This window comes from Bubalus kerabau, chromosome 8 (genome assembly GCF_029407905.1).
Source record: "Bubalus kerabau isolate K-KA32 ecotype Philippines breed swamp buffalo chromosome 8, PCC_UOA_SB_1v2, whole genome shotgun sequence".
Lineage (NCBI taxonomy): Eukaryota > Metazoa > Chordata > Mammalia > Artiodactyla > Bovidae > Bubalus > Bubalus kerabau.
Genome location: NC_073631.1, coordinates 31,355,396 through 31,381,016, shown reverse-complemented (window position 1 = coordinate 31,381,016; position 25,621 = coordinate 31,355,396). Strand labels below are relative to the sequence as shown.

Genomic DNA, 25,621 nt, shown 5'->3' with positions numbered 1-25,621 from the left:
ATTGCAGGTGGATTCTTTACCGTCTGAGCCACCACGGAGGCCCAAGAGTACTGGAGTGGGTAGCCTATCCCTTCTGCATGGGATCTTCCCAACCCAGGAATTGAACCAGGGGTCTCCTGGTGGATTTTTTACCAGCTGCACTACCAGGGAAGCCCTGGTATATATGTATGTGTGTGTGTGTGACTATGTGAATACACATATAAGTAATTTTAATAATCTTTGCTAAATTCCTCTTAGTGGAGGCTATCTTTCCACAAGCAATATATGACAATCTGGTTCCCCATATCCTTGCCATAGTTATCAAGTTTTAGGATTCCTGCCAATCTGATAGATTAAAAAAATGTATCTGATTTCATTTGAAATTACATTTGTCTCACTATCGATGAAGTTGAGCATTTTCAAGTTTAGCAGTCATTTGTATTTCAGGGAAGTATCTGTTCATATCCTTTGCCTATTTTTCTGTCAGATTGCTAGCCTTTTCCTTGTTGATTTCCAGGAGTTCATTTTATTTTGGGGAGATTAGTCTTTTGTTTATAAATTGCAAATATTTCCCCCAGTTCATCATTTTGAGCTTGTTCATGACAATTTTCTGCCATGCAGCAATTTTTTTGCTTATTTTCTTGCTTTAATTTTTGAACAAATCAGTCTTTCATTTCATGGGCTTTAATCATAATTAAAAGATCTTTGTAACTTCAAAATAATAAAATAATTATACTTCTACTTTTTTATGATTTTGTTTTAAATTTAAGTACATTAGGCTGTTAGTTTAATTTAAGTACATTAGGCGTGCTGCAGTCCATGGGGTCGCAAAGAGTCGAACATGACTGAGTGACTGAACTGAACTGACATTAGACAATTACCCTGTTATGCGGTATAAAGTATATATCTAGTTTCATTTATTTTTCCAGATGGATACACAGATGTCTGTTTTTCATAAATGTTTAGAGATACCATTTTATTACATAGTATATTTCATATACATTGTCTCTTAGCTTTATAATTCTACTGTTCAATTTTTCTACTCATGTGTCAGTGTCATTCTATTATTGAGGCTTTATAATATGTTTTGATATTTGATGCTAATATGTGCCCTCATTTCTCATCTTTGCCAGAGTTTTACTGACAAAATTTAGGTATTTATTCTTTTACATTAATTTTAACATCATGTTTCCAATTAAAAATTGATATTTTTGTTGTTTTATTGAATTATGTTAAATTTACAAATTATATTATGAAGTATAAGCATAATTTTTAGGTTAAAACTTTTTATCCAAGATCATGTATTTTTCCATTTATAAAAATATTCTATTGTTTATTAATGTTCTTAGGGTTTTTGAAGTTGCTCAGTCAAGTCCAACTCTTTGCGACCCCATGGGCTGTAGCCTACCAGGCTCCTCTGTCCATGGGATTTTCCAGGCAATAGTCCTGGAGTGGATTGCCATTTCTTCCTCCAGTTATCAGTTAACACTTGATTATAAATGTATTTTTAAGAATTTTACTGTTTCTTATTGAAAATGGGATTTCTTCCTTTACAGATTCCAGTAGAATGTTATTTGTATACATGAAATAATATGTATATAGTTTCAATATATTGATTTGTGCCCTACTACTTTACTAAATCATCTTATTTTTTGTAATGTTAGTTAATTCTCTTGAAAATTTCATGTGTTAATCATACTGTCTGCAAACAATGATAGTTTTATCTTCTTTTTTCCAATTGGCCCCATGAGTATTTATTCTACTCATTGTTCATATTCCAATATTACTTTATTGTGTAGCTCAGATTGTTCCAGCTTTAATCATTGGGTGCTCTTTCAGTTGGCTTACGCATCCCTCTGACAAACCCCAATTAATGTGGGTTTTTGTTTGGTTTTTGAGCACTTCCATACTTTCTGACACAATAGTATGCTCCTGGCTCATATCATATTTTCCCTGTCGCATTCTAAGGACAGACATATCTCTAAGGATTTATGATTCCTTTTACTGGAGAACAGTTTTAGAAACCAAGAGCTGAGTGACTGCGTTTCTTGCTACTAGTATCATTGCATCTAGGCCCTCTCAGTTGACAGAGCAAGAAAGCTAATACTAATGTGTATATGCACAGACCTATAAATAGTTCTTTTATGCAACTATATTTATAGATATTAAGCTAAATATCTACAACTCTAATCCATTACCATATAGATCATTCTAGGCTGTTCCCCGTGGTTATAAGTAAACTCTCACTCCAATACTAAGAAACCTACTTCCCACCATCCCTCATCCATTTAATCCACTGTTGCATTTTAGTAGGATCAGAATTATTAACCAGTAACCTTATAGGAAGTCACTTTGTCAAACAGATCATGATGCTTACATACAGTTTATTTTGCCTTTAGGTTATAGACTCCATTCATTTCCAAAGTTACTCATGTTAGTATCTTTTCCCTCACTTCCTTCAGTGAAACTATTTCATAAATGTGTTACATAGTAGATTGCTTTGTCATATTCTGCAGTCCATCTTGTGATTTCATGAGCCTCTAAGTGATTTTTTGATTGCATACATTAAGGTTTATTCTTTTATGCTATGAAGTGCTATGTGTTTTGACAAATATGTAGTGTCTTGTAACCATAATCACAATGTAATAAAGAATAGTTTCATTGCCTTAAAAATATCCCCTAGTCACTGATTCAACTTCCTCTACCTTCTCCCAGACCCTGGAAACTACTGAACTTTTCAGTATCTCTTTTGTTTACTTTTTTAAGAATTTAATATAATTGGAATCATACAGTATGCAGTCTTTTTAGATTGGGTTTTTTCATTTAGCAATATACATTTAAATTTCATACATATCTTTGAGTATGTTGATACCTCATTTGTTTTTATCACTGAATAGTACTGCATTGCATGGATGTATCTGGCTTATCCATTCACCTATTGAAGGACATCTTGAGTGCTTCCAGTTTTTGTCATTGATGAACAACTGCTATAAAGCTGCAAATTAGATGAGTAAATACCTAAAAGTACAATTGCTGGATCACATGTAAAGACTATGTTTAGCTTTGTAAGAGCTGCCATTAGATCTTTCAAAGTAGCTGTATCATTTTCCACACCTATTAAGCAATGAATGAAAATTTCTATTTTTCCACACTACCAGCAACTAGTATTTCCAGTTCTGTTTCTGTTTGTTTGTTTAGCTATTCTAATAGCTGCATAGTGGTATTTCATTGTTGTTTAAATTCATGATTTTTTAATGACAAATGACACTGAATATCTTTCATACATGCCATCCTTAGATCTTCTTTGGACAGATGTCTGTTCAGATATTTTGCCCAAGTGTTAATTCAGTTGCTTGTTTGTTTTTATTGTTGACCATATTTTTATTTCAACATATTTCCTCCCAATATTTTTTACAATGATCATTAAAAATGATCATTAGATCATTTTTAGAATGATCATTAGATCATCTAGAATGATCATTCTAATGATCATCATTAGAATCTGACAAAATTAGTCAGATTCTTCCAGATAATAGTGTTATCAGGCCCAATTCTAGATCTAGGTAACTAAAACAAAACACAGAAAATTTAGGGAAGATTAGGAGTCTAAGAGAAAAATCTTTTAGCAATGATGAAAGGTGCTGAGTAGAATAAGCTTAAAAATTATGAAATAATGTCTCTGTTTCTAAGAGCCACTAGAGACCAAACAGCTCTGACACTCTGAACTTATGTTACAAATGAGGACTTTGCCTTTCTCCCTTGAAGAGCATTTTTTTTTTTTGGCCTCATATTTGTTGCTATTTCACTGAGAGTGATTAAGAAGAATATCAGTGCTTCACTGAAGAGCTCTAAGATGAGTAGGCCTACCAGCAAAGCACAGGTGCGCACCTCACATGCAGTTCCAGACCATGAAAGCACTTTAGAGTCATCTGGGAAGATTTGAAATACTGATGCCCGAGTCCCAGCCCAGAGATTCTGATTCTTACTTAGTCAAGGTAGCAGGAATTGTAAAAGTTAATATGCAGCCAGGTTTGGGAGTCACTGCTTTCAGACAGGCTTTCCAACCTGATAAACTTTCTTCATTCAACACATAATTGGCACTGGACTCACTAAAGAAATGGGGAACACGTGTACACCCGTGGCAGATTCATGTTGATGTATGGCAAAACCAGTACAATATTGTAAAGTAATTAGCCTCCAATTAAATAAATTTATATTTAAAAAAAATAGAGAAACACTATCTAATTGGCAAATGGTTAAAACTACTCACCTTTCAAAATAAATTATTATTAAAAAAAAAAAAAAGAAATGGGATGATCCCAAAGGAAAGAAGCCCATGACAGAGAGGACATCCTTAGGAGTCTAGCCAGGTGTCATATAAGAAAGTCAAAATCATATTGGCACAGTATCAAGAAGAATATGAACTACTGTGGCATACTAGCATTTTGTGAGCTAAACTACAAAATAATCCTTTTAGAAACTTCAGTTATTATTCTTTAGCAGATGATTGAAGTAGAGTGAAAATATTCAAGAACTGGAGGTAACAAATCATCAAGTTTTTAATCCAGATACAGGGAGAAATATACCCTTTTTATTAGAGATAGATTTCTTTGAATCCATTTATCAACATTTTTGTGTGTTCTGTTTTTCTGCATGTTTTAAAGAACCGAATTTTGATGAAACTGTATAAATCATTGACTGTTACCAAACCATTAAGTTCAATTTATGGTTCATCGCATTATCTTGAAGCTGGAAAAAAGTACCATTTCTATTTTTGAATGTATCTTCCTTAATGGCTAGTGAATTTCAGTGAAAATTAATTCACTTGACGTGGTTAAATGTTACGTGAGAAACATTTTAACAAACTGTCTTAAAATATGATTGGCCCACTGTCTTTCATAATCCCATCTGCCCAGCACTTGCTTCTTCTCCTAGCCAGCCGATACAACCACTGCTTGATGTGCTTCCATGGCAACTATGGTTCCCAAATTTTCTATTACATAATTTAAATAGAAATTCTACAGTAGCCTTGTTAACTCGTAGTCCTTTATCAAAATAATATTTCTTGGACACAAAGAAATAGTAATAAGGAAGTTATTAACTAATATCTAGATCAAGGCTGAGAGAGAGAGAGAAAATCAGTAAGGAAAGAGGTTTTCATTCATTTTAGTAAAGTTTTGACATATCTCTTCTTTACCTAGCAGAGTGTTTCCCTCTATTTTCCCTATTACTAGAGAAATTGAACACATTCACACATGCTCTGATTGCTTACATTACTGAAATTACTTACATCAACTTATTTTATTGTTTTACTATCACTTTATTTCCTTACCTTTTTGAAACTTCCCTGACATCTGTTGGTTCAATTTTTATTGTTGTTGCTGTATTTTTTCTGTTTATTTTTATTTTCTAGTCTTTGATATTTTAATGCACACATTTAAATGTCTACTTTTTCATTAATATCTGGCACATTAGCTCCTCTATTATTCTGCTAAATGATACAAGAATCTTAGAATATTTACGTACATCTTTTTTATGTCCAACCTGCCATCTCTCATGCCAGCATCATCTGGCATATTCATTCTAAAGAAATATTAATTTTTCTAATCAATCAGTTTAGTCACTCAGTCATATCCAACTCTTTGCGACCCCATGGACTGCAACATACCAGGCTTCCCTGTCCATCACCAACTCCTGGAGTTTACTCAAACTCATATCCATTGAGTCGGTGATGCCATCTAACCATCTTATCCTGTCATCCACTTCTCCTCCTGCCCTCAACCTTTCCCAGCATCAGGGTCTTTTTCAATGAATCAGTTCTTTGCATCAGATGGCCAAAGTATTGGAGGTTCAGCTTCAGCATCAGTCCTTCCAATGAATATTCAGGACTGATTTCCTTTAGGATGGACTGGTTGGATCTCCTTGCAGTCCAAGGGACTCTCAAGAGTCTTTAACACCACAGTTCAAAAGCATCAATTCTTTGGTGCTCAGCTTTCTTTATGGTCCAATTCTCACATCCATATATGACTACTGGAAAAACCATAGCTTGACTAGACTGACCTTTGTTGGCAAAGTAATGTCTCTGCTTTTTAATATGCTGTCTAGGTTGGTCATAGTTTTTCTTCCAAGGAGCAAGCGTCTTTTAATTTCATGCCTGCAATCACCATCTGCAGTGATTTTGGAGCCCAGAAAAAAGAAGTTTCTCACTGCTTCCATTTCTAATCAATAGTTTCTATTTTTAAAATTTACTGTTTTGCTTGATTTTGTGCTCTTGCTCTGTATTTCTCTCTTAACTCATGTCTTTCTCTGTTTGTTTTCCCTAAGAACAGCTTCTAGTTCTTTCAAAGTGTCTAATTCTTTTGAGACTGTCAGATGAAATAATGCTTTGGAGCCTATATTAGTTTCCTCTTGCTGCTAGAATAAATTACCATAAACTTAGTGACTTAAAATAACAGAACTTTATTATCTCACAATGCTGGAGGGTAGAAGTCTAAAATGGGCCTACAGGGCTACACGGCTTCTACAAGTTCCAGGAGAGAATCCCATTTCCTTACCCTTTCCATCACAGAGTCCATCCACATCCTTTGCCTCGTGGCTCTCTTCCATCACCTTCAGAGGCAGCGGTGTAGCCTCGTCAAGTATCTGTGTCTCTGCATCTTCAGATAATTTTCTTTTGACCTTCTTGTGTTCCTCTTAAGGGACCTTGGGATTATATTTAACACCTACTTGAATAATCCACCATAATCCCCTCATCTTTAGATTTTTTGTTTAATCGCATCTGCACAAGGCTTTTGTGCCTATATGGAAACATTATGGATGGTGGGGATTAGGATGTATGTATTGTGGTGGCCATTATTCAGCCTAATAGTTCTTTTGCCCTAATGAACACATCTTTTTTTGTAATCTCTTTTGTAAATGAGAGATCGGCTGAATGTTCAGCACAATTTCAAAAGATACTCTTTCAAAATCTTGTATTTTATCTTAATATCTCCTTTTAGGAAGTTACTGTGAAAAGTGGAGCCATTCTGATGAGGGACTGATTTCACTGTTACAATGATTGTCTTTGGTGCATGTTTTCAGATTCCATTAATGGAGGGGTGTGGTCACCTGAACTTCTCCATGTCAGTGCCTCACCCTCAGCTTTCCATCGTTCGTGCTCACTTATGGAAAAGTTCTCAGTCTGCAGTTTTTTCACTTTTTCTTACTGTTAAACCAGTATTTCTTTGGCATTTCTACATCCTAAGCAATAGCAGAGGCTCCATGGACCTTCATTAAGAAAATCACTCAAAATATAGAATGCTATTGCATAACAGCTCCATTTCATCCTACAATGATTCACAGCCTTAGTTACCTACTGAATTTAATCTTCATTGAAATCAAACAAATTTCACTTGGAGGACAACAAGTTTTATTACATAGTTGCCCTTGATGTCCTGCCATTAGATTGCTTCATTTACATAACTTCCTAGTCAGAGCAAAGCAAATAATTCTCCCTGGATTTAAATAGCCTAACTTCTCAGAAATCAAATTATATATTCTCATGTAAAATTATATGTCTAATTCAGGATGTAGATATAGATATAAATATCTAACCATCAGTTTTACTTTTTTAAAAAACTAATCTGTTTTTCACTTGTTTCATAATTTCTACAATATAGGTCAATGTTTTGCATCCTGGATAAAGTTATGTGGACTAAACATAGTACCTTAAAATATTATAACAGACTCTTTATATAGTAAGGTACACTTAATTTTAGACTGTGGTACAATCAACTAACCTTATAATTATTTTTATTACAATAAAAATTAACAAATGGCAAGGGTAAAGAGTGCAATTATAGATGGTGAGGTGTCATTGAATGTTCCTGGTCAGATCTTCTGGTATAATGTAGTCTGCACTAACACTGAAAAGTCCTTTTGAAAAGCATTCCCTTTACAACACAGGACTTCCCTGGTGGCTCAGATGCAAAGAATCCATCTGCAATGCAGGAGACCCGGGTTAGGTCCTGGATCAAGAAGATCCCCTGTAGAAGGGAGTGACTACTTACTCCAGTATTCTTGCCTGGAGAATTCCATGGACAGAGAAGCCTTGTGGGCTACAGTCCATGGGGTCGCAAAGAGTCGGACATGACTGAGCGACTCATTTTCACTTCCCATTACATTATTAGAAATAAGTTAACTTAGACACTTAATCCAGCCTTTGATTTTATGTGCGATTTGTAACCTTGATGTGTGGCCCTGAGTAAATGACTTAACATGTCTGGACCTCTCATTTCCTATGTGCAGACTGCAAGGGCTCAATTAAGTCATCTTTTAAGATCCTTTCTGGTGCTATGACTTGGGATAAAGCTAGCCAATAAAAGAAAGATTATTCACTGCTTTTTGTGCTTCTTCTACTCTTTTCTGTACCCTGTGATGGCTAAACCTAAGCCAGGGTCCCTTAAACCCGCCTCAGAATTGCATGATCTATTTTCCTTCCCATTACATGGGTCTATTTTTTCTCAGGTTACAGTTTCCTCTAAGGAGGGTGGATTTTGGATTCTCTACCAGCAGTATTTATGCTGAAGGCCTGCATGAGAGTGGAGAAATGTTGTTGGGTTCCCCTCCTTCTCTATCTTCTCCCTCCCAAATTTGACCTTCCGTTTCTTAGAGGTACACCAGGAAGAAGCAATTTTATTGCCACTTAAATTGTCCCAACCAAGTGAATGGAGAGTTAGGTTGAGCTCTGTTTAGGGTCCTGAGGTCCCCTTGGGCTTTGCTGTGGATAAATCATGGCAATGTTTATAGATTTCAAAAAGATCAAAGGAACACAAAACTGCAGTGCTTTCAAATTATTTCAAGAATGAGTTCTCCTTGATGCACTTTCAGGGTAATAATGGGTTAGTCAGGGGAGCAGACGTAAGACATCTGAAGCTCTGATTTGAAGCTTGGAAGCACTGAGAGGAACAGAATTGGTCCAAACTGGAATGACTTGGGCATAACCTTTAAAGGTCAGAGATGAGATCAGTAAGAAAGAGTCCATGTGAGGACAAGATCATCAAGACCTAGAACATAGAGGAGGTTAGAAATTGTTACTCAGAAGTTGCTTTATAAGGCTTCTGAAAATTCTGCAAGTATGCAATGTTTATAAAGTTGTGAGTTTCTTTCGGTTCATGGTTTAATGGAATTAAAATTATTTTATTAGATTTATTTATATAGTATGATGACCCTTTGCCTATTATATGCTTTCTGAATATAATCCCAGTTTATTCTGTGCCTTTGAGAGCAAAGGCACAAAATAAACTGTCTTTTACAATCAAAATTATAATATTACATATTAGTATTTGTATTTTCTATTTCAGTCTGTGACTTTGCTGCTGTGTTTAGTTATATACCAAATTCTTATATATCCTTGTGTTCCCTGATCTAACTATCTTGCTGCATCTTTGCCTGCTTTATAATCATTTGTTCTCTTACATGGAAATTTCTCTGCAAAGGTAAATTTTTCTTACCGATTATTTTTCATCAAATTTTGTTGGCGTTTCCCTCAAACATATTACATATTTCATATAATCCTTATTTTGATGTGTATATTTTAAAATATGTTCAGAGTTTAACTCAGTTAAAACCACTCATATTAGTAGTTCCAACTTGAAATAATAACATTAAAAAAAAATCAAATGAAGACAGGTGTAACCATATTCAGTGTTTCCTTTGCTGATCTGAAAGCCCTTATTATGTATTAATGAATGTATTGTTTTACTTCTATGGTTTACTTCCAGCAAAGGTATGCACAAATTGCCCTAAACATTTGTCTACAAACTAAACAGTTTACCACTTTCTGATAACCCAAATGTATACTAGTGTGTCACTGGTAGGCTGTTTGATGCAGTTGCTTTTGCAAAGCAATTATGTCATCAATGTGCTTATTTACAAGAAATTACATCCCACTGACAGATTCATCCCCTGTGTTCTTCTGACACATCCACAAGGACAGTATTTCTGTTAGAATGAGGAGGCAGCTATTTTACCCGACATAGTTTAAGATGTACAAAGAAGATTTCTATAGAAAAATATCTCCTGTCTGGGGCCTTGTCCTTTTATGTGTGATGCATTCCCTTCCTATAGCAGAGCCCACTGATTTCTTATAACTTAGTGTGAATGAATGTCCCATCTCACTTTTTCCCTGAGAAAACAGAAAGGGATAAGAAGACAGTGAAAGCAGACAGGAGGAGCAAAACTCTAAACTCATCTACGTCATCATTTTGCCTGGCGGTAAAGCAGATTCAAGTTTTTCTTAAATTCCACAATCACCTATATCAACTTTGCACAAAACTTCCCATTAGAGTTTGCGCTTTTATCCATTACTCTTCTAGAATGAGGTATTTTTCTTTTCAGCTTTTGATGGGAATGTAAAATTTTCAAGCTTCCTTGAAACAAGTGAATGAGTGAACTATAAGCTGAAAAACTAGAAGTCCTCTTTATCTTTGGATGTGAAATAATTGTTCTTCTTTTCCTTTTCAGTTTCTTCTTTGTGGCATATGTGGAATATTGTGCGCCAAAAAAAAATCTGGACTTGTCGTAAGTTTTTGCCATGTTTGTATTGTGCACTGAACTGTTTGAAATGTAAGAACTCAAAAAGGGAAATAAGGACTAGCCAACTTTCATATCCTGAGTGTTGCTCATCTAGGATAAAAAGAAGACTGACAAATAAATTCTGACTTTTTTTCTTCTCAAAGAAAACCATTAAGATTATTACAGACTGTGACAAAAGAAAAAGAAAAGCTTTGATGTACTCTTTAAATACATGAATCTGCAACCTTTAATGATTGCTGTGGATGGAAGTCTCCACTTTTCATTTATAGACTTCCAGACACAGGAATCCTTCATCGAGCTAAAAAGGACAGAGCTTGAATTCATGGGAAATTTAACTGTTTAGATATGGACGTGAGCCTAAAGATTGCTGGCTTTGACTGTGAAGTTCATTGTGCAAAGCAGCAAAACAGCTGTGTTGTTATAGTTGCAGTTAATTCCCAAAGATTTTTTAAATTTAGTTTTATCTTCTGACTATGGATGCGAATGTCAGAATTCTCAGAAGCTTTATGGCACTGTCTTGCGTCTTGGGGGGTGCTCCCAGTTCACTCCGATGTAGACTAGAGAAGGATTCCAGCATGCTGAAGTATGGATTCCCCCTGTCTTTCATGACATTTTTTTGAGAATTAGAAAGTAGAAAAAAATCATGTTTATTTTATTGAGGACTATAGGAAATAACATAGGCTTTTATAAGTTGGCAAAATTAATATTGTACATGGACCCTAGAAAGTGGTCTTGGAGACTAAAAAAAGGAGAAGGCCAGGGAAGGGGGACTATGCAATCGTTTATTTAACTCCTTTTTCTAATCATAGTTCTCTTAGTGAGGGTACCTATTGTAACAGAAAGGATGAAGCCCCCATTGCTTCAGAAATGTGAGGTGTGATTTTTAAAAATTATCTTAAGGAAATGTTTAGATAGACATTTTTTGGAGGCTTGTAATTTGCATTTGTGATTCCCCCATCACTCTTTCCCATGGTTTTCTTACTTTCTACACTTTTTCTCTATCAAGTCTCTCCATGGCTATATACTAACAATTTCTTGGAACATGGATAAAAGAAAATGAAAGAAAGAAAGGAAGGAGAGAAGGAACACGAGAAAGAAGGAAAGAAAGGGTTGGGGAAGGGAAGCCCTTTACAGTGGTGGGGGGGGGGCACGGGGGAGAGACATGTAGGTCAGCCTGGCCTGTTCTGACAAAGCACCATGGATTGGGAGGCTCACAAAGAACAAATATTCATTTCTCACAGTTCTGGAGGCTGGAAGTCTCAGATAAAGGTGCCAGCACAGTTGGGTTCTAATAAGACTCTCTTCTGGGCTACAAATTTCTGGCTGTGTTCTCCTGGAATAGAGCTCTCTAGAATCTCTTAGAAAAACATGGACCTGGTTCCTGAAGCTCCACTGTCTTGACCTAATTATCTCCCAAAGGTCCTGCCTCCAAATACTGTTTAATACTAGGGATTGGGCTTCAGCATAGTAAATTCTGAAGGGACACAAGCACTCAATTCATAGAAGAAGAAAAAGGAAGTTGTTTTATTTTGTTTGTTTGTTTTTTGAAAAACGGGTGTTTGGTTGTTTTTTTTTTTTTTTTTAAACAGATCTTCTGTTTTTCTAATTCTCATATAAGTTATAAAAAAAAATTATAAGATCTGAGTTTTTTAGAAACTACCATCGACTTTATCTTCCTGTACCATCTGGGGTTTCCATAGAAGATGTTAACTGTCAAAGATTCTCTACCCTTTAATCAAATTATGTGAGAATTTCTCCACTCCACATATTTCTAGTCTGGTAAGATTGAAAGTAGTATATGGTTAAAAACTTGGTACAGATTTTAACATTTTAATTCTTGAGTAAGAATGTTTTATCTGTACTTGTTAATGAAATGTCATGTCCTTAAGGAAATTAATGACAATAACATAGGAGAGAGTGTTTTCCTGTAATAATCCTTTAAGTTTGTTGTTTATTTTATTAATTAACAGTAATTATTAAAAGGCTAGAATGTAATATCTTTCCGTATTTTCTGAGAATGAGTAAACACCAAAATATATTCCCAGGAAACAGCATGCCATTTGAATATACTTTAAAAGGAAATAGAACTGATTGATTCTATTTGAAATTGGGAGCTCAATTTCCCACTGGGGATGATTCATTTATTTGGTAATTGACGTTTAGTGTTATATGTAATCAATTATTAAAAGATTATACTCATCCATCACTAGGTTTTCAGTTTTGGTGATAAGTACTGTAAGACTGACACAATCAGAAATGCTGAATTAAGTTAGAGAAACAAAACAAGCTAGTCGTTCTCTCTGCCCATCATACTGTCACACATCCACGGTCCTACCCTTTGCTGGGAACTCCATGCACGTAGCCTAGATGATAAGTTGTCAAGGCAGCCTTGTCTGAAACCCCCGATGGGGCTGAATTCCCCTCCTCCCTGCTCCAAGGGCAGCCTTTCATCCTTCTTTCTTAATATTTGTCACACCACGTGGTAATGCCGGCTCTTCTCTTAGACTGGAAGGCAGTGTACTCCAGAGGAACAACTGTGAGCTGTTCTTTCTTGTAATGACAGGTGCTGCATCACTCATGGCCTATAATAGACGCTAGGTGCTCAGTAAGTGCTTGCTAAATTCAACTAACTATCGACAGCAAATAATGTCTAATGATCTAAAATTAAATACTAAAGTTACATAGCTGTTTGCCCTGTGGGTTTATGCCAGAGGAGATGTCCAGGAATGTTTTCTGAGGAAGTAAGAGTTAGTCTTCCATTTAAGGAGCCAAGCAAGAAGCAAAAGAGTTTCCAGGAAATGAAAATACCACTGAGGCAGGAATGAACAAGCTCTATCGAGGGACCAGGGAGGTGACCGGAATAGAGACTGTATTCCAGAGAAAGATGGAAATGAGGTTGGTAGTTAAATTAGCATCACACTGAAAAGTATCATGAAAGCCCATAGGAGAATTGAACCCAGATAAAAATTACATAATAAAGCCATTAAAGCTATTAAAATATTCAATTGAATTTATTAAATATGCACAGAACATTTACCACACAGAAGGCATTGTGCTTGGTTCTGCCAGGGATCCTGCGATATTTAAGTTGAATAAAATCCCCCAAGCTCTATTAATAGAGACCCAGAGCAAACCAAGAGTAGGATCAAAAGCGAAGCCACATCCTGCGTTTCTCCATAGCAATCCACCAAACAGTATTCTGTTATATCTACTGGGTGGTGTCAGAGTAACAATATTTGAAAAATAAAGAGCCAGTTCAGAGTTGGGGGGGGTCCCTAATTTGCCTCTTGAGAAAACAGATACTAAACCAATCAAATTCTTATAAATGAAAAAAAAAAGGAGTTAACTAAATTCCCTAAGCTCACACAGTTAGAGGAGTACAAAGTTTTGAAGCTAAGTGGAACTAATAACAATTCAGTGAGAAGATGTTTGGGTTTTGAGTCTGAAAATCTGGATTTTCAGTCGCTGAACTACAGTGTTAACTGCTTACCATTCGTTTTCCAAATGTACAGTACCTCTCAGAGGATTAGTGAGTAGGTTAATTGAGATTCTACCTATTCACATTCCTGGCATAGCGGCACACTATAGATATCAAATACTATTTAAATCTGAATCTACTATCGGATAAATTTTACTTCAGAATTTTCATAAGCTGTATCCCTGGCCTTTATATAGTCGGCTATGAATGCCTGAGACACTGCAGTGCAGGCCCTCTCCACTGAGTCAGAGTGCAGAGAAGCCGGGCAAAAAGATGGCCTCTGTGCTCCAAGAAGCACCGAGAGCACCTTCTCTCTATCGTAGCTCAGCCATCCCTGATGTGCAGTGTGTGCTCATCAGCTTCACCTCCTCCACTTTAAACCCCCTGGCCCCTCTTTTTCTCACCAGATGATCCTCTTTTCCGCCTGCTGCATCTGCGGGCTCATTGGGGGCATCCTGAATTTTCAGTTCCTCCGAGCAGTGACGAAGAAGACCTCTTCCCTCTACCCCCTGCATCTCGCCTCCATGTCTCTCGCGTGCATTGGGATCGGAGGCTGCACCCTCTCTTCGTGGCTTACTTGTCGACTAGCCAGCTATGAACAGAGGAGGATGTTCTCAGAAAGGGAGCATTCTCTGCATCACTCTCATGAAATGGCTGAGAAAGTGAGTTTTGTACTTTTTCCTCTCACTGCTAGCACGTGATGAAGACTGCAGTCACATCTAGGTGATCGACTTGCAGCTTTAGATGAGAACTTGAGGTATTGGATTTTGTAAAAGTTTGGCCCTGTTGGATTAAGAATAGGAGTTTATTATTTTTTCCCTGTAATTCTGGGTACACCTGTTTTCAACATAATTTTGTAGCCTCTAGGTAAAAACAAGCTCCTAAAATAGAACTCATAAAGTATTGAATGTCTTATAAATATGGATTTTTATGTATTATACTGAGGAAAAACATAAATTAAAAAAACACTCTGAATAATCCCAGATTTAGAAATCCAATGAGTTTTCCTTTCTAACTCACCCCTTGTGCCTGTAAGTAGATGCATTTGATTATGTAAATTAGGTTTGCAAGCATAAAGGGATCTTGTAATAAGGCAACAAAAAGCCCTGCCTATCAGTGCACATATTATAACACACATAAAGCTTCATTTAATTCTCATCTAAATTTCATGCATATTTGGGTAGCTTTGCCTGTATATGAACATTTAAATAACTGTTTCATAACTGTTGTGTCCCCTGCATAACTGTTTCATAAAACTCATTCAAACAAGGAGTTATAATTATCGCATCAAAGGACAAATGATACAGTGAGCTGTCTATGTTTCTTCTGAGGCTTTCCAGGGGGCTCAGTGGTAAAGAACCCACCTGCCAATGCAGGAGACACAGGTTTGATCCCTGGGTCAGGGAGATCCCCTGGAGTAGGAAATGACAACCCACTCCAGTATTCTTGCCTGGGAAATCCCATGGAAGTCCATGAGGTCACAGAGAGTCCGACACGACTGAGTATGCACACACACTATATTTCCTCAACATTTTGCCCATACTTCTTAATTCAGTTCCTGCCTACAGATCTGTTAAGGAAAGGATAGAACAACTATAAGATATACTCACCAAGCTAATGGCCACATCATATTTTACTTGATATCATGGAAATAAAACTGCATAACAACAGAATAGAAGGAAGAGTAGCAAGAGTTACAAGTAGTATACAACTGCTTGTATACTACTACTGCTTGTATGCCACTCCCTATACAATTATAGTGTGATTTTAGAGAAAAAAAATACTCTGTAGTTTATGTGTTTCCCTTTCATATACAATCTGTACACTCGAATAAGGAGGATAGATGCTCTTGAATTGTGCCAAGAAGGCAGTTTTCAACAGATCTACATGTGCCCATCAAAAAGAGTTAATAGTACAAATAGCGGGACTGGTAATTTAAAGCAATGGATTGTTAAAAAGAGGTTATCATTATATATTTGGATAATGGCTCTTTTGTGTGTCTATTTTTATACTAGTGTGATTTAGGTCTTTGTATGTATGTTTGTGCAATATTTATTGTATGATTGTTATATTTACATTAGAGATTGAGGGCTATTGAAATAACCGACTTGCCCAGCTGCCCGGTGGTGCCCCCGACACCAGAGTTACCTACAAGGTACGCTGACTTCTAGGGAGTTACCATGTTGTAATGTCACTGCAGAAAGCACTGCCTCTTCAAGGAAGCCATGATGCCAGCAGATCAGCCTGAACTGATGCTGTGATATTGCTCCTCAAAGTGTTGCTTCTGTGAGAGCTACTTTGAGGACCTGTAGAGTCTTGCAACGTGCAAGTTGGCTGAGTATTTAAAATATTCAGCCTGCCTGTAAGCATCCAAACACATTTCTGCTTGGATGATCCATGACTTCTTTATTCTCTGCCATGTCATGACTGACTCCGTAACATCGTTCACAGACTAGAGTTTTGCTTTTAATAATAGATGTGTCTGATAAAGGCAAACTTTGTATCACTCTCATGCCAAAGCTGCATGGGTAGATAACCTAAGTTTGACACTAACACAGTTAACCTTATTGTAGAAGCTTTCTTCCTGTGAACTTACTTGATATGAGATAGTTCATATTTATTTCATATATTTCAGATTTCTTAAAATAGTTACCATTCTTGCTTTGATTAAATACTATAATAAGAAATATAAGAAGTTACACAGATAATGTGGCCCAACTGCAGAAAGTATATCCATCTGCCAACAGTCATTTAATCTTGCCAGATTTAAAATAATCTTTTGCCAAATTGGACATGCCTATTTGCAAATAAACTGAAGATACTCGTCCATTTAAAAACCAATTTTAACTGTTTTTCCTATCAGTGATTTCACTGTGTCCATATTAGGGTGAATTTAGTCAAGAAAATTCTTTCTGTAAGATTTTTAAAAACTGATTTTTTTTCTTAATCCTGCAATAAAAGATTATACCTTAGATTAAGTTTTTACTATTTTTAAGACACTTTTTGAATGCAAACCTATTTTAGGAGAGGAAAAGGCATCTAAGAATCCTACTTCTATAAATTCCTTAGAAAATGGTTTTTGTCCTACTAGAAGGAAGAGCTACAGGTAGATGAGTAGATTTTGTTAAAGACCATTTTGGAGAGACAGTTCCATTTTTCTTGCCACCAATAGTGAGTTCTAAAATGAACTTCAGATCAGGTATCTCATCAATAAACTTAACCTCATCCCAGTAACCCCAGTGTTTTTGTAGACCTACTTCTGTGAGCATATCTCTAGCAAAAGCCAGCCTCTCAGTGAGACCGAACCACCGCCAGACATAAAGGCAGACTGTGGGCACCAAAAGAACTTCACTTTCTGTCAGAGACTTAACCCTAAACTGGTTTTTAGGCTTCACAATTCCTCAGCACTTAATCAGGGTACATATAATGGATACCCACTCATAAGATGACCCCTATGGCCTGTAAGGGGCCAGGCACTTTGCATGGGAATGGGTTTGATGTGAGAAGAGGAAGGGTCTTCTTTGTATATTGTCTTCTTTCTCAGAATTTTTTTGGATGACACGCTATCTCCTGTTCTAAAAGACACCAAAGTTTTCAAAAGCATAGTTCCAAAACCAAACCAATTCCTACCTTCCAGTCCCTCCCTGACTCTCCTAAGCAACTTCCAGAACCACTGAAGACAAGAAGTAAACATCTTTATTTTACTTTGTCTCTCCTGTACTGAATTTTCAAAAAGGAGTAAAAATAAGGCATAGATATCTTTTCATTTTTGAAATAAAGATTTGGAAGAATTTCTCAAGTTAAAAAAGCAAACACATTACTTTCTTTTTTCTTTTTTTATTTCACCCAGACACAGACATTAGACATACCTGATAGGCTTGAGATCATTGAGAAAACCTCTTTCCATTGGAGTCTTTGTTACAACACTTTTGCAAATAGGCTTGTTTAAGCGTGGAATGATGTTTTCATCTATTTTTAGATAGTTCTGCCTAAATACTATTTATAATATGATCCACTAACCATTATAAGTGTGAATGGGCCTCACATCTCCTTATTACCTTTCACTGTATAGGGAAGAGTTTAATGTTCAACAAAACATATGAATTCAAAGCATCTGAATTTTTCTTAACATATTTTCTAAAATTACAAATGAAACTTGAGTAAGTTCATCCTTTTTACTAAAATTTCTGTTGCCTTCTCATGTAGCTTTCCTTTTCAACTATTGAGTAATCTCTTAAAAAACATGTTAAGAGCTTTACAGTTTGTTTTTTTAGTGTGTGAGTGACAATGCCAGGAAAGCAGTGTGTCCTGCTGTGAATTATTAGGGTTGCTCAGTTACAGACAGGCAGTCCCTTTGTTGCCTTTTTCAGTTCTTCAGAAAAGGCCACAGAGTTTTCTACACTGTAAAGGTAACCCCTAGCATCTGTTGGCATTTTGTTGATAGGCTCAACAGACAAACCTATACCTCGGAAAATCTTGGGTATTTAAGCATCTTTTTTCTAGGCGAGGTCTTTCCAAAACAGAGATGAGGAATGATAGGGGAGACTGAGGGGACTGGGGAGAGATTAAACTCTTGTTGTGGGTAGAAGACTTTGGTCTAAGAGACTGTCACTTGAGCATTTTCGTGGGTTCCAAGATGGCTTGAGATTTCATTTTCTCAAAATCAGCAATATTAATCCTCGTCCTCCCCCAAACTCAGCAAGTTTTTCAATGGCTTGAAATTTCTGTTTTGTAAACCAATTAACCAAATTAATGTCTTATTCTGAAAGTGAATTTTAATTAATTTTATTTTCCTAACAGGAAATGACAGACAACATGAGCAACGGAGGACCACAGCTGATATTTAATGGAAGAATATAATCAATATTTTAAAGAACTGAACATTTTTCATGAGGCAAAGAAAAACCAAAGGACTAGGAGATAAGTTAAAATAGTTCTTGAATTTGCTGTTATCTCTCCTGAGTACTCGCTGAAATTCTTCTTCAATTTTGCCTCACTTTATTTCTTCAGCTTTTTTTTTTTTTTTTATTACTGGTGAAAAACTTTCCAGAAATATTCTAATACAGTAATTTCAATCAACTTTCCAGACCATTCTATAAAAGACTTTGCAGGAAAGAAAAAATAGATAAAATAGAAAGATTCATATTCTACACAAACACTATTTGACTAGCATGAATGTTAGATTTGTAATGACATATTTCATATAAGTAATTAAAAAGTGCAAATATCAAGAAATAACAATAACTTACCAATGTCTTTGTTCTGAAAGACGATGGCTTCAAAGAATGCCACAATTTAAAACCTCAGCAATGCCTTGTTGTAAAAACATTGTAATTATTTTCAATTTGTGAATGAACTATGTTTCATAATTTTCTTGTAAATTAACAAAACACAAAACATAAAAAGAGGGTTTTTTTTAGAGAGAGAGAGAGAATATTAATCTGTATGATATTTTTGCACAAAAGAACAAAGAGTTATAAATGAATATCACTTAAGGAAAAGAAGTAACTTTTGATTATACTGTGCAGATTGACATGCATGTTTGTGAATGAGCCTAAGAATAAAGTATGTTTGTGTGTATGTGTATATTTGTAAATATAGAAAATATTATATAGCTCATATTTATAACATTCATGGATGTAAATATGTAGTAGAAAAGAAACTGTGATGCTGTGGGAGTATTATCAAGATTCTATTCCCATAGAAATGGGAAAGTGGTTTTTCAAGACTTTTCTCTGCCCACAGAGTCACATTTAATTTCTACTAAATTTTCTTAGTTTTATTTCTTTTATTATGTCTGTTATGTGTAAATATCACTGTGGCTGAAATTTATGGGGTGGAGTGGTCTGAATAGTATCAAGACAAACTGCTTAATTATTTGGCAATCTATTATTTTGGTATTTATGTAAGAACAATTAATACTGATTTATAAACATAATTTAATTCAGATACTTCCATGTTTATAAATATAGATAGAATTACTTGCAATTACGACACTTATATTTCAAATACATTATAGCCCAATTAAAGTTATATAAAAGGACAGATGATGTACGCCCAAAAGATGAAGTTACAGTTAGCTTTGTTAGAATTTAATTTGGGATTTTTGTTTTGTTTTACAATTCACATGGAGAAATACAGACAGATCATTCTCAAGAATGCCTATACCCAAAGACCCTGAAAGAGAGCTCTGTAGAAGGAAGCGAAAAAATAGGCTTATGTTTAAATAGCTAGATTCAGTCCTTCACTTCCATAAAGGAATGTTAAAATATTAACCTATGATACTATATATCGGAGAAAAAACAGCATGGTCTTTGAAAATATTTATGAGAATATAACTTGTGGCAATTCATTTCTGTTTATTTGATGCCATAATTATGAATGATTTTTAAACACTGAAAATCTGAATTATATAATACAGGTATTTTGTGTATATACGGTTCTGCTGCATTTATGCAAGGATGTAGTTTCATACTGAAAGAATAACTACCAACTCTCATTTTAGGTGGCATTTCTTTGTAGACATGTTTGCACAACACAGAGTTATAATATGTCAGTAAGATGTTTTAATGCCTTTTGAAATAATAAAGAAATCACCCATAAAGGACAAAAGCAGGCACATGACTGCTTTGACATAGAGTTAAGAAGAGATGCCATCGTCACAGTTATCCAAGTAATCTATAATGTATTTAACCAAGTATAGATAGATCTTTGATTATTTTAATATCTAGCCCAGCATTTTCAGGACTCAGTTATTTAGAATCATTTATTTGGGATGTGCAGTGATTCTTTTTGAGGTAAGTAGGGGAAGTTAGGAAGATATTTGTCAAGTATTTGAAAACTAAATTTTCAAAAAACTTTGAACTAGAATATTTTAAGTGACTACATTACAGTTTTAGTATGAGCCTACCCTTGGGAAAAAGTAATGTGATACTAAATTAGAAAAAAAAAAAATGTGACACTAATATGGTGGTGTGCCATGGAGACTAGATACTAAAAGGTCCAGTAATTATAAGCATAAAAGAAGTGAACTCTGTTTAAAATTTTTCAACATATGTGTGTGTCTCTACACATACATATATACAGTTGTTTAGAAGTGGAACATGGTATGATAACTCTATTGATTTGTCTGTGTAATAAATGGTGTGTTTTGAAACTTACATATGGTGTGAACATTCTTTCCATCACAATACAAGAAATAGTCCCTTCTCCCTATAGCTAGATGAATAAATGTACATTTCTCAGACTGGCAGGGGACAGGATGCTGTGAATGAGGCAGAGTGTCCCAGCTAGAGGACATGAAATTAAGAAATGGTATTTAGTTTTTCCTAGTTGACATAATTTGGAAAGATTAAAGTATGTTCAAATATAAACAGGAAGTGGTTGAGGATACAGAACAAAATGAGCATGATAAAAGAACCTTGAGGAGGCAGGAGGAAATAAGATACAGATCATAGGAGATAGAATTAACTATAGATAGCACTGAGATTGCAGATCTCACAAATGAATCCTTCAGCTGAAATATTCAGAGAATTGGCTGACCTATTTGGATTTGTCACATTGGTTCCTACTGGCATTTGGGGTGGACAGTAATTCATTATCGGAGAAGGCAATGGCACCCCACTCCAGTGCTCTTGCCTGGACAATCCCATGGACGGAGGAGCCTGGTGGGCTGCGGTCCAAGGGGTTGCTAAGAGTCAGACACGACTGAGTGACTTCACTTTCACTTTTCACTTTCATGCATTGGAGAAGGCAATGGCACCCCACTCCAGTACTCTTGCCTGGAGAGTCCCATGGATGGAAGAGCCTGGTGGGCTGCAGTCCATGGGGTCGCACAGAGTCAGACACGACTGAGGCGACTTAGCAGCAGCAGCAGCAGTACTTCATGGTGCAGACTGTACTATACATTTCAAGCCAGGAGGACACTTCAGTTGTAACAATAAAAAATATCCTAACAAATTTACACCTCTTTAAATTAGGGAAGTGAAAGTGAAGTCGCTCAGTCGTGTCCGACTCTTTGTGACCCAATGGTCTGTAGCCTACCAGGCTCCTCAGTCCATGGGATTTTGCAGGCAAGAATACTGGAGTGGGTTGCCATTGCCTTCTCCAGGGGGTCTTTCCAACCCAGGGATCGAACCTGGGTCTCCTGCATTGCAGGCAGATGCCTTACCCTCTGAGCCACCAGGGAAGCCCCAAATTAGGGAAGTATTACCCCCTAATTTAGAACCACTGAGGAACACCATGAATATGATCTCAAGCAACCAATGTTAGTGCTACCCACAAGTGTAGACTTGAATTGCTCAGGGTCATAAATGCACTGTTCTAAGGTCTGCTGTATTATCTGATACAGTAACTACAATCCTATCCACATGAGTATTTAAATTTAAATATAAATTAGTTAAAACAAAATCAAATATTCATTTTCTCAGTTGAGCTAGTCACGGTCCCAGTGCTGAACAGCTACATACAGACTACAGTGTAAGTCAAACACATAGTGAAGTTGAGAAGTTGTGGTAGAGATGTAATGTTTTAAAAAAATCTGTTCGTGCAATGATGCCACTAAATCAGTCAATATTTTATATTTGACAGATAAAATATTGTGTAACTCCTGTTCTTGAAGAAATTGACTCAGCTCCTCACCATGCGTCACTGACAAATTCTGCATTTCTTGGGCTTGAGAAGGTGAGAACAATAAGTTGCTATCCACTGTTTTCACTGACTTCGCTGGAAAGCAGCATGATTAGAACTGCATTTTCAAACATTATTTAGCGAACACATTTCAGAAACTTAGAGAGAGCATCTTAAGTACCATTTGGTTAGAACACAGTTTCCAAATACAGTTTCAGAACTTGGCATCACTTCACTCTTTTTCTCCCTTAAATCATTTTTCTGGAAACATATGTAATATTTCTTACTCAAAGTATCTGACAGCCAAGAAATTCAGTTATTCCAAGTCCATAAATCACAGGTTGTCAGTTACTCATAGCAGAGGAAACTAATTCAGAAATTGCTGGAAATGTGGATGCCTAGTAAAGTATTTTTTAAAACTCTTTTTTGCCAGGAAAATTATCTACTGAATACATAATCTCTTATTAGGGATGTATTTCCCAAGAAATATATTGTGAAAAGTCAAGTTCTAGATTTAAAAAAATGTGTTGCACTATTTTAATAGTTTAGAATTATCTGTATCAACTAATTATAGGTAGGTCACATTCATTTAATTAGGAATCTTTAAAACTAGGAACATTTTTCACTTTCCTTTTCATGAGCCGAAGACTTAGTGATTTCAAAGGTTTTCCTACCTTAACATCCAAAGACTTTGCTTCTGTTGCCACACAAGGTGCTGCAAATCCTGCCCCCCGCAGCCAAAATGTATTGTGTTACTAAAAATTGCTAGAGAGACTCTGGGAGCTTCACAGAAAAACCCCAAATCTTGTCAAATTTGCATTGTCTCTTGTTGATTATTTTATTCTTATTAATCCATCAGGATATTGGTCCCCACCTACTCACTAAGACAGAGGACCTCAATCGTCCTTCAACAACATCTGGAGCTGGGGCTGGAAGAAATCCCTTGGGGCCTCCAAGCTTACTGCCCAGGAAAGAAGAGCCACAGTTTCCTCTGTGGGTGGCTGGATCAGCCAACGCTGTCCCTCACTCTGTCCGTAATGGTCAGTCAGCCAAGGAAAGAGGTAACACTGAATCTTATTCCCTTCAATGGACTTGAAGTGCTCCAGGCTGCTAGAGGTCCACTGCCCCCATCACCATCCCCAATGTTTTTTATGATTGGGACATGTCTTTTTTCTGTCCTAAGTATATTTATACTTTCACATAAATATCTGAGAAAAATAGAAAAGAATGAAAGAAAGGCGCTGTGTCCTTTATAGTACAACAGATTGCAGGAAAGTTTTCAAGTCCTAATAGGCAATGTTAGCATATTGCTGTCTGTGAGTAAAACCTGCGGTGCTGCAGCATTTCTGAAGTGCTATTATACTGTCCATTGTCTATAAATGTGAATGTTCCTCTATCATACTAGCAGCATTTATTCTATTTAAAATAAGGAAAAGGTAGGAAGACATCAATATTTCACCTGAAAGGTGAGGTCATATCTGGCTATACCCATGAATCTTAGTCATTCAACCAAATCATGCAACTTATATACACTTAGGTCTAAAATCCAAACCACAAGTCCACCCCATATGAACCACTCCCCTTGACTTGTTCTGCTGCTTCGATCCAAGTATCTGCTCTGTGGTGCTGTGGTGATTTCAGTTTCTGGCTCCTGCACTAGGCCTCGAGACTTTCTCTCTCTGGTTGTCAAGCTTTGACTTCACTCTCAGCAAACCGGACTTCAACAAACTAGGTTCCTGGCAAACAAGCATGTGCTCAAACTGAAAACAGAAATTCAGAGGAAGGATCTCAGGTAAATAAAGGGAAAGCTTGAAGTTCTCTATACCTTGAGTGTAAAAAGGTTGAAAAATCTAGGTGGTCATCGGAGACAGGCAGGGAGCTAGCTGTAAGTGAGAAACCAAGGAGAGATCATTTCTGCTCCGCTCCACCATCCCCAAGCTTCATAAGGGGATTGGACCAGTAGTCTATAAAGAAAACTAATTTGAAAATGAACAGAAGTCTGCGTTTATATGTTATTTAAAAGTCTGCTTGTATCTGTTCATTTCTTGTACTTTCTTTTTCTTTTTCAGTCTCTAGTTTGGCCTACTCATCTGCACCAAAAAATATCAAAGAAGTTTTATTCAAGCAGAGCTAACACTATCAGCAAGTATCATTCTAAAGCCAATATGGTGCATGACAATAGGAATCACAAGTAATGTCAAGGCAAAGTGAGACACAGGAGGAGAGAGTTGCTTTCAGGATAAGTCCTTTATCCTCCTCACCTGAAAATACCCATTTCAGTGTGAATTTTGGAGTTCCAGAGTTTTATTTTACTGACAAATGTGGCTTTTATGTACTGTATTCCCTTGTAAATTCTGCACACTGTTGCATTTTTCCACAAGTGGCAAAGTCCACTTTGTCACTGGATAAAGATAAATTCACTACTTCAATAATCTGCAAAGAGCACAAAAGTATCAAGAGCATCTTGTAGTCATAAGAGGAAGTGGAGAATATGATCCGTTAGTATGCATTTTGTGTAATGACTTGAGAGTATATTCTACATTAAAATGCACTGTGTTTAAATTTCATTTTATCTACATTCCACTCTCAAACTTCCACACCATGTTCTTTGGAATATATTTAATGTCTAAGATCTGCAAGTTCTCACCTACACAAACTCTGCAGCCAGCAAGTGGTTTATTAAACTACAGCTTTGAGGTACCACTCACAAAACAGAAAGGGAAACTGTTTTCTTTATGTTCTGCAGGGAACTAAGACAGATGGAAGTAGATAATTTCCATGGACACCCTTGCAGTCATCATGATTAATTTTATTGGCCAGATTCCTCAGATTTGAAAGCCTTGAAAGAGGGGTGTTGAAACTGTCATGGTAACATCTAATTAAGAAGGAAATAGAGCCTTAAGAGAAGTACTGACTCTCCTTTTCATCAAAGGATAGTAAGTTATATAAAGAAGGCACCAA

The 25,621-nt window shown here is 36.2% G+C and overlaps 1 protein-coding gene and 1 long non-coding RNA gene across 6 annotated transcripts in view; both read left to right on the top strand.

The window, feature by feature from the left end:
• TMEM196 (transmembrane protein 196) overlaps positions 1-21,192 on the top strand; it is a 310,640-nt gene extending 289,448 nt beyond the window's left edge. For 4 of the 5 annotated variants that reach the window (XM_055589936.1, XM_055589937.1, XM_055589939.1 and 1 more), the window contains 4 exons: positions 10,483-10,539; positions 14,440-14,694; positions 16,114-16,187; positions 18,833-21,192. In XM_055589936.1, the coding sequence (XP_055445911.1) occupies positions 10,483-10,539; positions 14,440-14,694; positions 16,114-16,187; positions 18,833-18,839 (393 nt within the window). In that variant the 3' untranslated portion in view covers positions 18,840-21,192. The remainder of the gene's footprint in view (positions 1-10,482; positions 10,540-14,439; positions 14,695-16,113; positions 16,188-18,832) is intronic. The other variant, XM_055589938.1, reaches the window with a different exon arrangement.
• A 1,401-nt stretch (positions 21,193-22,593) lies between these two features.
• Positions 22,594-25,086, top strand: LOC129659000 (uncharacterized). Its single transcript, XR_008717712.1, has 4 exons — positions 22,594-22,714; positions 23,520-23,721; positions 24,321-24,452; positions 24,730-25,086. It is a non-coding gene; the product is annotated as an uncharacterized LOC129659000 (long non-coding RNA).
• Positions 25,087-25,621: the final 535 nt, after the last annotated feature.